The sequence below is a fragment of the Sander vitreus genome, chromosome 20 (genome assembly GCF_031162955.1).
Source record: "Sander vitreus isolate 19-12246 chromosome 20, sanVit1, whole genome shotgun sequence".
NCBI classification, from domain to species: Eukaryota; Metazoa; Chordata; class Actinopteri; order Perciformes; family Percidae; genus Sander; species Sander vitreus.
In genome coordinates, this window is record NC_135874.1 from 11,951,719 (window position 1) to 11,964,787 (window position 13,069).

At 39.5% G+C, this 13,069-nt stretch overlaps 1 protein-coding gene across 1 annotated transcript; it reads right to left on the reverse strand.

Annotated features, from left to right (window-relative positions):
- Positions 1 to 652: 652 nt before the first annotated feature.
- On the reverse strand, positions 653 to 3,575 carry LOC144535358 (B2 bradykinin receptor-like). The gene is made up of 2 exons (XM_078277781.1): positions 3,452 to 3,575; positions 653 to 2,222 (listed from the first exon to the last, which is right to left on the reverse strand). Exons 1-2 carry the CDS (start codon positions 3,469 to 3,471, stop codon positions 1,181 to 1,183), a joined length of 1,062 nt encoding a protein of 353 aa, XP_078133907.1. The 5' UTR covers positions 3,472 to 3,575; the 3' UTR covers positions 653 to 1,180.
- Between the last annotated feature and the right edge of the window lie 9,494 nt (positions 3,576 to 13,069).

The window sequence follows — 13,069 nt, forward strand, 5'->3', positions numbered from 1 at the left end:
AGACAGACATTTGAGGGCCGGCTTTACTAGGAGACATGCTGTCACTTTCCATGGCATGCTACTGACAGGAGCACGCCATCGTCCTGTATTGCCTTTGAACTTTGATATCATATTTTAAGTTTGTATTTCACTTAGAAAATCGAACTTAGCAAGCTAGGCTATCATGATCCTAAAAGGCAGACAGAAATACATCAAACAAGGTCAAAAACTGTATTTTTAGCATGCATTGCTTTGAGGTAACTTTGTCTGCCTGCATGTTTTTTGTTCCACAACAATTTCCAACTCTGGCAACGGTGGTAAAGACTGACTCCTAACAAAGATTTCCTGTTTGGCAGGACATGCCTTCATTTTGGGGACAACTAAGGGTGTACCCTTGCCCACAACCCACAATGAATAAACATTGGGCCATCAAATGGTGGTGTGGGGAGAAATGTAAAAATGAGACAACTGATGTCTATACAGCCAACAAAAAGGAACATGTTTGTGTGTCACCACTGGAAACTCTCTGACACAATCCTGTTTTTAACTCTGCAGACAATGAGTCAAAAACACCAGAAAACACTTAGCAAGCAAATGTTGGGGCTCTTTAACGTTCTAATTGTGTGCTCAACTCAAAATTGAAATGCATTATAAAGATTCATCGAGCCATCCATTAAACCACATGCATGTTTTATTTGTTATGTACAGAGAAAAACAAATACTGTCACTATTTACAATCTGAGTTATGAGCAATACAAGCAGAATATTTAAAAAAAGGTATTTACATAAATTATTTTACAGCAACCAGGCTGATTTAGATCACACCACCTGTACATTTAAGATACGGATGTTTACAAATGTTTGCAACAAGAGACAGCTGTAGTTTATTGCATGTGGTGAAACTGTTATAATTTTTTTTTTTTTAAACCTTCAAACCTTGTATGGCCCTCCACATATCACTACATTTCTTAAAGATAATTAAAGCTAGTTTATCTTTTTGAGAAGACATCACGTCAAAGACTGATTTGAGAACAGGTGATTTGATACCATTACTACACCATTACATCCACTACAAATCAAATAATGAATTTAGCTTATCATTGGAATTGTCTACATTTGCCAAGAATATTAAAGGCCTGTCCACCGCAGTCATCTTTCTGCAAAGTCTTTTTTTGAGGGGAACAGTTTTGAAAGCAGTATTTTATACCAAAGTCTTCAGTGTAGAGGACAGGTTTGATGAACGTGAGGACTCAGAGGTCACTATTTTCCTAATGCTCCACTGCTTGAAGAGTTCACCCACTTTTTTCCGGAAGTTCTTTCCTACCAGGACGTAGAGGATGGGGTTGAGAACACTGTTGGCGAAGGCTAAGTATGTGAAGATCTGATTGCAGATATCTAGGACTGACAGAAGGTGACACCCTCCCAGGACTTCAGCCCGTAAGAGCAAATCTAATGTGGTGACCACGTGGAATGGCACCCAGCAGATAAGAAATGCCAGGAGGACCGTCAGCATCAGCGTGGTGGCCTTACGTTCTGTTTTCACAGCATTGAATCGCTCTATTGCCTGGATCTTCAAAGCCTGAATAATCTTGACAGTGCAGAATGAGATAATCGAAATTGGGATGATGAAGCTAAAAACAATCAACATCCCATCAGAAAGCAGCTCTACAGTGTGGGTTGGGTAGTCCAGAAAGCATGCATTTACACCATACTCAGGAAAATATCTCACTTTCCTGAAGACGAGCTCGGGGATGCTCAAGACCAAGCCGAAACCCCACATCAGCAAACAACACAGTTTTGCATATTTTGGCCTACGCATTCTGCCATGGGACATTGTATGCACTAGTGCCACATAGCGATCTATGCTAACCAGAACAAGAAAATAGATGCTACTGTAGGCATTAATCTTAATGCCCAGGTTGACGACTTTGCACAGGAACAGACCAAAAGTCCAATTGAAACCGTTGGATGTGTAGACAGCCCAGAAAGGCAAACAGGACACCAGGACGAGGTCAGCAGCAGCCAGGTTACTCAAGTAGATTTCAGCCACGGTGCAGGCCTTCTTGTGGAAGCAGAACACTATCAGGACAAACACATTAAACACGATTCCCAGCACAGTGATGAGCAGGATATACACTGGCTGACTGGTGTGGAGCCACTCCCAGTCGTACAAATCAGGACAATCAGTGCCATTGGTGTTGTTTTGGTCTCTGTATAAAGCTGTGGTGCTGAGGTCTGGGACGCTGTGAAGAACATAAAACAAAGAGAATTAAATAGTGACATTAAAGTAAGTAAGTGTTGGGGAAATGTTTCTATATAGGGTCATCACATGACTTTGTCTTCATGTTTTCTACAGGTGCAGAGGTGAACAGCAATGAACATTGTACTGCACTAAAATAACATAAGCTTCCCTAACAACATATATATACCGTGACTTTAATAATTGGGCATCTGCAAACAGCTGATTGTAAGATGAGCTCTTTGAGCACCAACAGAGCGTCCTATTTAAATGTCCATCTCCACACCAAAGAGACACACTCTTTGTCAACACTGTATATCTGACTGCTATTGGAACTCATTGCTGCATTGCAACCTTTGCATGCACCACCAGCAGCTCTGTCTTCACCCATAAATCCATAAGTATTACAATTATAATGATGTCTAAATACAGTGGTCACCACAATGAGAAACATGCTTGGCTCTGTTCACTCTAATTTCCCTGGGGGTTGTTTGACTTTGCTCCGCACATTGTACGAGATCATCTTAATTGAGAAACTGTTTTGCGCTGAACTATTACATCAAAGTCAACTAGGCTCTATTTTTAAATGATACACATTTGAGAATGTTTCTGAACGTATTAAAAATCTATTACAATCAATAGAGCTGCAATTTAAGAGCGTATTTATACATCAAATGTTTCACAGTGTGTTTGTTTTTATTATTGTAAGTAGAAGATACCAGCTCTGTGGCAATGGGCAAAATGAATGCACGAGTTAAGGTTGCAAAGTTCAAATGTTTGTAAATGTATGGTTTTCTTTAGTATATATTATACTTGGGGCCAAAATTGTGCTCAGATATTACATACTGCAATTACTGTCATTTCATTCAAATTTCCGTTCCATCAACACATGTATTACTGCAATTTTTTGTGTATCAGCGAAGTACAAACAAACCAAAAGTTTGGAGGAATACATGAGATGCCAAAAGACATGTCTCTACTGGTAGGGACAATTCTGGTTCTTCCTGTAATGTATCAATATATTCTGTTACCCAACACATCTTATTGTATAATACATCTAAATACATGTCAACATGTTTTAACAAGAATCTGTACATAATTATTGACCACAAATGATTATAAAGAACAAAACTACTATATGTTGTCAATTCTCAATGTAAAAGAAGAGATAATGTATCAATGCTAATGTGACATATTTCACAATAACATAAACCAAATGAAGCCTATACATACCTTGTAGGTTGAAGAGTCATTTCTCCTGAGTACTGTATAGCCAGATGTGAAATACCCAGATGCCCGACTACACTCTCCTGTGTCTAGTCTCTGACTCGCTCTCTTATAGGAAACTGTAATTAAAAGAACTCCAGCTGACTTCAGTCTGCATGCTCTCTTTCCCTCCTTCTCTCTCTCTCTCTCTCCTTCTCTCTCTCTCTCTCTCTCTCTCTCTCTCTCTCCTGTTTGTCCCCTGCCCTTCTCTGAGTAAGATCATACACACCATGTCTATATGTTTGGGATCTGGCATAGTCGATGTTTATTTGCTTGATGTTTTATCATTGGATAAAGATTTTTCAGTATGCAGTCACTTGAGCTGAAAGTTAAAGTTCCAAAGTGGGTGGGTGACGTCTGTCTTTGTGTAAATACACAGTAGGTGTAATGGTATTCACAATCATTTCAAATTCCCCACTACATAAACATCTGGCATCTGAGCATAGTAATGTTAATTCCTCAGCATTAAAATGGAGTATATGTTTGCTGGGACTAGTCGGGCCTGAAATCATGGCTTACCATTCACAACCCGCCTCCAAACATGTTCAAGCCAATTAAATACTTGCGCGCATTCCTGACAGATCTTTGTAATGTGATTTGCTTACAATTTCTACTGTTTGCCTTGTGTTCACTATGATGGAGGATAAAATAATTGTCCCCGTTTTATAAAATAATAATTAGCAAATAATTTGCACGCAGGGAGGTTGGTTGGGGTGGTGGATGGGTCAAACAACACAGAGACCGGGGTTCGTGTCCAGTGTGTCACAAAAACATACCTTTTATAAACCCACCCAAGATCTTTTCCTTAACCTAACTGCAATAAACAACACAGAACTTTCACCCCGGAGACCGTGTCCGGCGTGTCACATTTCCTAAACCCAACTGTCGCTTTCTTCTTTTCCTAACTGTCCCGTTCTTGTCCCGCGTGTCACAAAACATACCTTTTATAAGCCCACCCACAATCGTTTCCTTAACCTATGTCAAAAGTGATGCCAATAGTTACCACCGAGCGAGTTTAGATAAAGCGCTTTTAGATATGACACTAAAGGAGACTTTTAGCTTCAATAACAACGCCAAAAGCACCTGACCAAGCATCCGTATTTTACGCGATTGGAGTCGCCCTCCTCCACACAGTTGCTAGTAGCCAAGGAGGACACGGAAGATTAAAAAACATAATGGACTCTTCAGAAGAGGTAATTATCTTCACTTGATTTTCTGTGTGCGAAAGTCACCGGATGACACCAGTTTCTGAACATAGACATACTGAGAAATATAGAGAGAGTTTTGTGGAGCTGATAGTCTTATTTAGCTTTGTATCAACTCATTAGCAATGACTTGAACGTAATGGACCTTCATTAAAAAAAAACTTACGCACTAAAGCTTTAACTTAACATGCTTATTTTAGACAACATGACTCCAGAAAAATAAAATCTTTACTAATGATTTTTAGTAATGAATACTTATGTAAACTTGATTTGTCTACAGCATCAACTTAACGCTCTGTTAATACAACTTGACCTGTTAAGTTTCACCTTGTGTAAAAACTTAGACGGTTTAAGGCAACGGGTTTCCACGTGAATTTCTGGTAAAGTCAACTAATTCGGGATAACAGTGTGACCAGGACTGTGATCTTTTTTGAAATGATGTTGCAATGATGAATTTCAGTTTCGCCACTTCCTGTTGCTCCTAAATATACACAGACATTGAAGCAAACATCCTCATGATATTTTGTTGGCTAATGTAACGTATAACTGTTATTACACATGAACCATTGAGGCTCATGCTCTAAGTGATACCCTGAAGTGACCTCCAGCAGGAAGGAGCCCTGTAGCCAGGCTGAAGCAGTTAGCAACCAGTTGTAGATTTCCAGTTGGTGCTGGTGCCAATCTTTCACCCACCATCAGTTTCCCCTGACAGGTCAGGTTGTCTATTATACAATCTAATAACAGCTAAGTCATGAGACTTCTTGGTGTTGCAACAGAGATATTGTTTCCTCCTTTTGAGAGATGTCTCATGTGATGGATGTTTTTATAGGCTTGTAGGATTCATTGTTCTCTGCACTACTGAGTGTATTGTGCAGTATTGACTTTCCAACCATGACACTTTTCCAAGACATTTCCTTGGGCCCAAATGCATAGCAAGGGAAACAATATCATAACAATAAAACAAAAGAAGTTATGTAACACCTTTCTCACAAACAATGGAGGTCCTCAAATGGATAGGGTTGATTTCAGAGTATTTAAATATCAACACTTATATCAATTTATTTCAGTTGCTCTGACAAATTCAACTCTTCGACTTTCACTTCAGACTGCACACTTGCTTTCCCTGGTTTGTTCACGTCGTAGACTTTATTCTGTCTCAGTATGTGTTCATGTAGGTGGTTGTCCATATATTTTGTAAAGACTCATCTAAACATGAACAGAATAAATAGCTGTAATCAATAAATCTACATTAGTGTTTACATATAGCGACAACTCTTGAGTTGCTTTAGGGATGTGGATAAATGTTTGATCTGGGCTCCTCCTTTGCCATTTGAACAACAAATGGTCCACAATCTATTCCCTCCTTCTTTATATACCCCAAATCAATGAAATACTTCACACCAAATAAACATGGAAAGCTGTCTTTGTGGCATTTTATGTAATCAAATATTGATTTTTCTTAAATTAATAAATGTTACTCCATCTGATAGCCTACTGAATTTAAAATGAGAGGTGGCTATTGAAAAATTGCCTGTAATGATGTCTGGGAGGCCGACTTGCTCTGACTGAAGAATCATTAGTGTTAACTACTTTTGCCTGTGATTTAATAGGCTGTGTACAAAACAGTTAAAACTATATTATATTATATTATATTACTAGGAATAAAAGTTTAACTTTTCCTACAAACAACTTATCCAAATCATTATTTTGGCACTTAGGAGAATTTCTGCACCTCTGATAATTGTGAGCTCTGAACATTTGAGCTAGTCAGCTTCATTATATTCCATCTTCATGTCAGTGACGATACTTTGGCAACAGGTGGCACAGTTAGCTATACGGTTGCATTCTCAGAGAAAGCAACTCCAAACTTGTGTTGCTGTCATGTTGCGATTTTTGTTGGGTCAGGCCCATTTGCTAGCGATGGGGGGCCGAGACTGAGATCTACATGGAAAAGTATGCACCAAACAAGCCACTTTGAAATGTTGCTGTTTTCATGAATACAAAAGTTGGGTGACCCCCCAAAATAAAATAAAACCTTAAATATGGTTAAAAAAATAATTTGTAATATGATATGATAACATGATGATGAACATGTATTACATTTAACAGCCTTGTAATGTTAGTCTGTGATTTGAACCTCTGGCCCAATCCTTCATAAGTGTATAGAGACACACTCTATGAATCCTTTATATTACAATACATTGAATGTCACGTGGAAAACTCTAAAGTAATTTATCATAGCAAACTGAAAGGCCCTTGAGTAATTATAACAACATAGTACAACTCTGTCCGCTGCTGTTAGTAATGTCTCAGTGGTGTGTAATGAGGTATATAACAAATGTCTGGCTGAGGGGGCGGCACAGCTCATGCTACTCTTCAAAAATACTGAGTTCATTTCCTATCTCCTTCCTGTCTCCTTCTGCCTGTCTACTGAACGTTTTTTTTCCTGGCTGTGTGAGCTCTATTACTCGGTGCTGATTCCGCCCCCGTTCCCTCTTCCATAACTACCCACAGATTTAAGACAGCAGGGCGCAGCTCCTCTTGTGTAGTTTGTATAATTGTTTTCACAGCTGTCTGGTACAATCAGGAGCTTTGAAAGGAAAGTGAATGAGACCTCATAAGAGATGAAATCACACCAACCCTAGGGTCTGATGCTGGGAGTGGCCCCAGGCCTCAGCTCTTATTTAAAAACCACTAATGCAACTTTGATGTGATGAGGACTGTGTGATACCACTAATGCAGCCAGCGGTGGAACAATATGCCATTTTGTCAAAAGTCAAAGTGAAATTCAACCCCTGCTTTGAATGCTGTTCGCCTGAGTGCTCAAATGTTCCTGGTAGAAAATACACAGACCACCCAATGTTGATGTATTTACTGTAAGAGAGACAGAATTGTAAATTGTAAATTGTTTCTGGCTGAGACAGGGGTAACACCTTATTATAACCATCATTAATAGATGGTAAATTGATAGTTAATTCATCTTTAGTTAATTGTCATTTAACTGTTAGCAAACAGTAATTTTACTGTTTGCTAATTATTAGTAGTGCTGTAAATTAACAGTTTATTGTAACACACACTATATCCCTCATTTACTATATTAGGTATCAGTTAATGATTAAAAAATGTTTGTAAACCTTTAAGAAACCATTTTTAAATCATCTATAAACATTACATCGATAGATGGACCAGATATTCCTAACACTTTGTTGAGGGTTACTAGTTGGTTTGTAAACCTTCTATAAACAGTTTCTGGATGGTTATTATAAAGTTGCAACAGATGACTATAATACCTTGTTAAATAGTTAATAAATACTTTGTAAACCATCTATAAACATTATTTAGCTAGTTAATACTTTGTCAGTGGTTACTAGTTGGTTTGTAAACTGTCTGTAAACAGTGGCTGGATGGTTATTATAAAGTTGCAACATATAAAATAATTATATAGTATATATATATATATATATATATATATATATATATACACATACTTAGCACAAAAGTAAGGAAATTTGTGTTTGGTAGATTATTTCTCTGTGGTAACAATGCTTTTTGGCAATGAATCTTATACCGTTGGAAAGCCAGTTTAGTTCCCTTTCAAATGGCGCCCCATTTGTAAGGAACATGCATTTGTGGGATGAGCAGCAGTGCTGAGTATGTGGGTTGCGCCCATGAACAATTTGCCAAATCTTCTCTGCCAATGCCAAACAGCTTATTCTGCCATTGACTCGTTTGGTGTTTGGTGGATTGGATGATTGAAGTTTGAAGAAACAAGACATATTGGCAATTGATTCATTTTACAAACAGGAGCCTCAGTAGCGTGTGGAAGAACCATACACAGCCACAACAGCCTGGCACCTCCTCCTCATGCTGGTCACCAGCCTGGTCACACACTTCTGTGGGATGGCATCCCATTCTTCAACCAGCATTTGTCGCAAGTCAGCCAACGTGGTTGTGTTGGTCACTCTGGCACGAACAGCACGCCCAAACTGATCCCACAAGTGTTGAATGGGGTTGAGATCAGGACTGCTGGCAGGCCATTCCATCCTCTCCACTCCCACATTCTGGAGATAGTCTCTGATAAACCCCGCCCTGTGGGGGCGAGCGTTGTCATCTTGAAGGATAGAGTTCGGTCCCAGACTGTGGAGATATGGTATAGCCACTGGTTGCAGAATCAGGCACCTGATTGTCAGCACCTGGGGGTACCAGAAGCTCAAAACAAGAGTCAATAGCAACAGCAAAGAAAAGCTGTTTGGCATTGACAGAGACGATTTGGCAAATTTTTCATGGGCGCAACCCACATACTCAGCTCTGCTGCTAATCCCACAAATGTTTATATATATATATATATATATATATATATATATATATATATATAATTATTTTATATGTTGCAACTTTATAATAACCATCCAGACACTGTTTATAGCCGGTTTACAAAACAACTAGTAACCCTCAACAAAGTGTTAGGAATATCTGGTCCATCTATCGATGTAATGTTTATAGATGTTTTAAAAATGGTTTCTTAAAGGTTTACAAACATTTTTTAATCATTACCATGACCATGACCAAGCTGAGAGCTCGCGTCTCTCCCCGTGGGTGTTTAAAGTTTATAGAAGAACTGAAAAAGAGGTAAACTATGTGGGAGAAAGCCACTTTAATTGGGAATAAACAATTGATCATCCAGTTACTGGTATAGTGGGAAATTGTGGTTATACTCCAAATGATTTTATTGAACTACGTCACTTCTAAGTGAGCGTCCACTTTGTCAACATCTGCAAATGCTTTTGAGAAATAAGGGAATTTTCCCAACTGTGCTATGCATCAGACCAACTACTGAAAGTATAACTTTTTTTCAAAACCATCTTCAGCAAATTGCTTCTCGCTCTATCTTTTTAACCTTTTCCTCAAAAGCATCTGTAATCATGTCCATAAAATGACACAATAGAAACCGTTTATTATGAGAGATGTTTTTGAGATTTTCCACCATTAATAAATGATAAATGAAAACTAAAATGCAATTGCAGACAAGTAGATAACAGGCATGTCTTGTCTTCGACAGTTAAACATTGTGCCTTTTTACTCTGATGCAGACTGACAGTCTACAAATGTTAGCCTCAGAGGGACAAAAGAGATGACTGCCTGCTGAAAACAAACAAATCAAATAACAATCCTAAAGGGTATTTTATATAGACTGAGATGGGAAGGGGGAGAAAATCCCCACAGACCCCTCATAACATGCACATAATCAAGTTCCTTCAACTTGTTCCTTCCAGTAGGAGCTACACAGCTCACTGAACATTGTTAACTGTTAAATCATCCATATTATTTTACAGAGCAATGACTATGCAAAAACTCTGCAATACAAAAAAGATATGCTGTACCTAAACAGTATGTAGATCTTTTTTTGTAGGCTGTAGAACACAGTCTATAAAAACAATGGTTGGAGTATACTGTACATCTATGTATAACGAATGACACACTTATACTATATTAAATTCCATTCCTTGCACTTTCATGCTATCTTGGTACAAGTGTGAGTAACTGATGTCAAATTCCTCGTATGTTTGCAAATAAAGTTAATTCTGATTACAGTATACAGTACAGTATGTTATGCATGCAGTTTACCCGCATCATCTTGGCATACAAGATGAAGTGAATGGAGACCTATACTGGATGACATATAAAGTGTTCTAAGCCATGGAAATAAATAGACAAAATGCTAAAAGTAAAGGACAGCCGGCCCTCCTCTTTTGAAAACACAGATGAGAACATGTATGTAAATAATGAATTAATGAATTAATACTTAGACACATTGTGTCCATCAGTCCTCATCTGACCTCATCTGATAATCAGGACCTTCAGTTGTAACAGAGTATTTTTACACTGTGGTATTGCTACTTTAAATTAAGAAAAGACCTACAGTAAATAAACCACTGCCCTTAAAGGAGAATTCCGGCCAATTTTTACGTTTATCTTGATCACTATAGCTACGCGAGTACTTTCGATAGAAAAAACCCCGACCTGAATCAGTGCAGGTAACACGGAGAAGCTGCAGCTACGTACTACAAGCATCCCTTGAGCTAAAACGGCAGTGGTCGGGGCAAGTTTTAGAGGGCCTTTGTGCCTCTTACCAGACACAAAATACAATTAATATGTCTGTGCCACATGAACAGGGCCCTTACGTGTCAACAAGATGCGTTTTCAACTCAGACAGTGTTTAAATTCACCTACCCTGGTCCCTGTCTCGATCCTGCTGGTAGCTAGCTTGCCCTGCTAGCTGATAGCCGTTAGCCGTTAGCTGCTAGCTGCCGTCTGGTGAGTGTATTCAGACAGGCTTCTGTGATAATCATCCCAATAACAATCCACGGAGCGGCGGTGGTGTGGCTATGTCCTCCAGAGGACAGGTCATATCACGTCTTGAAGTTTATTCCAGATATATACAGACGAAGAACTAGCCTCACAAGAGTTGGAAAGAACGAGACAGACAGAGGGGCAACAGGCAGATGAACTTGCTGCTCCAAGCGCAAGCTAAAGCTAGCCTTCAGTAACTGGAGGACATAGCAACACCATCGTCGCTGTATGGATTGTTATTGGGATGATTATTACAGAAGCCTGGCTGAATACACTCACCGGACGGCAGATAGCAGCTAACGGCTATCTGGCTGTACACACTCACCGGAGGGCAGCTAGCAGCTAACGACTATCTGGCTGTACACACTAACCGGAGGGCAGCTAGCAGCTACTACCGCACTACTGTTTTTTTTAGGGGGGAATACACTTCAAGACAGTGCTCGAATTACGTGGGAGCCAGAGGGAGCCGAGCTCCCATAGAGTGAGGACTGGCTCCCATGAAAGCAACAAAGTCAAAAATCTGAGAGGGTCTCTCATATCTGAAGGTGTCTGCCATATGTGGCATTGTAATTTAATCTTAAACACAATTATCAAATCCCTGTGCAGTCTCATACCATTAAAGATGTTAAATTAAAATATAAAATATAGGCTACTACGGGACATAGACCTGAGCCTACCCTACGCTCATGAACGCAGCATGACTGCACTTCACCACCACACCACTAGGCTATGTGAGCAAACCGCATACGATCGATTGGACAGCACTCGCAAGTCCGAAGAAGTCACCTTGCTTTTGAGGTAAATACCACCAATACATCTTAAATATAAATAAATATTTTCCCAACAACATCTCAGTGCAAATTCCAAAATTGTTCGTCTATTTATTTCCACGGTTCAACACACGAGACGACTGAACACCCAGGTGTTGTTATCACTACGTGTAAATTATAAAACTAGAACATAGTTTGGCTGTGCAATGGCTTTATTAATTTCTGCCAGTTAGTGCATTTTCCCTGTGTATAAGTTAAAGACTACATGCATTATTGTGTTTGACACTGAGGATATCTGAGACGGTGGTCTGGTTCAAATGAGTATGACTATTACAATCAATAATATGTTGAAATTAATTAAAATGATACAGTGATGACAAAAAGATAATTCGAGCACTGCTTCAAGCTGTGACATGACCTGTCCTCTGGAGGACATAGCCACACCACCGCCGCTCCGTGGATTGTTGTTGGGATGATTATCACAGAAGCCTGTCTGAATACACTCACCGGACGGCAGCTAGCAACTAACGGCTATCAGCTAGCAGGGCAAGCTAGCTACCGGCAGGATCGAGACAGGGACCAGGGTAGGTGAATTTAAACAATGTCTGAGTTGAAAATGCATCTTGTTGACATGTAAGGTCCCTGTTCATGTGGCACAGACATATTAGTTGCATTTTGTGTCTGTTAAGAGGCACAAAAGCACTCTAAAACTTGCCCCGACAACTGCCGTTTTAACTCAGGGGACGCTTGTACATGTAGCTGCAGCTTCTCTGTGTTACCTGCACTGATTCGGGTCAGGGTTTTTCTATCGAAAGTACTCGCGTAACTATAGCGATCAAGATTAACGTAAAAATTGGCTGGAATTCTCCTTTAAGTCACACATGGTAGATATAGGAATTGCCAAAAACCCTGGCACACTTGCCAGTGTTTGAGAGTGAGCTACAGATGACAAAGTTCAGCATCGATCAACCTCTGCTCTGCTCTGAGAGAACACCTGTCACACATTCATCACAACACAGAGAAATAGACAGATGTTTCCACTGTTAATCCTGATACCTTTCCTCCCCATTCTCTTGTAATTGTGCACTTCTCAATCATCCTGTCAAATTCTGTCAGCCAGTGCATCAGTCTATCTCTCTCTCTTTTCTTGTCTTGCTCTCTGTTTCATGGTTCCTCCATTAGCTCCCGGAGTGGTTTTTCACTTTAATTTTGGCCAGCAACCGAATAAGTGAGACTCCACTGTGTCTGCCAAAGGGCGG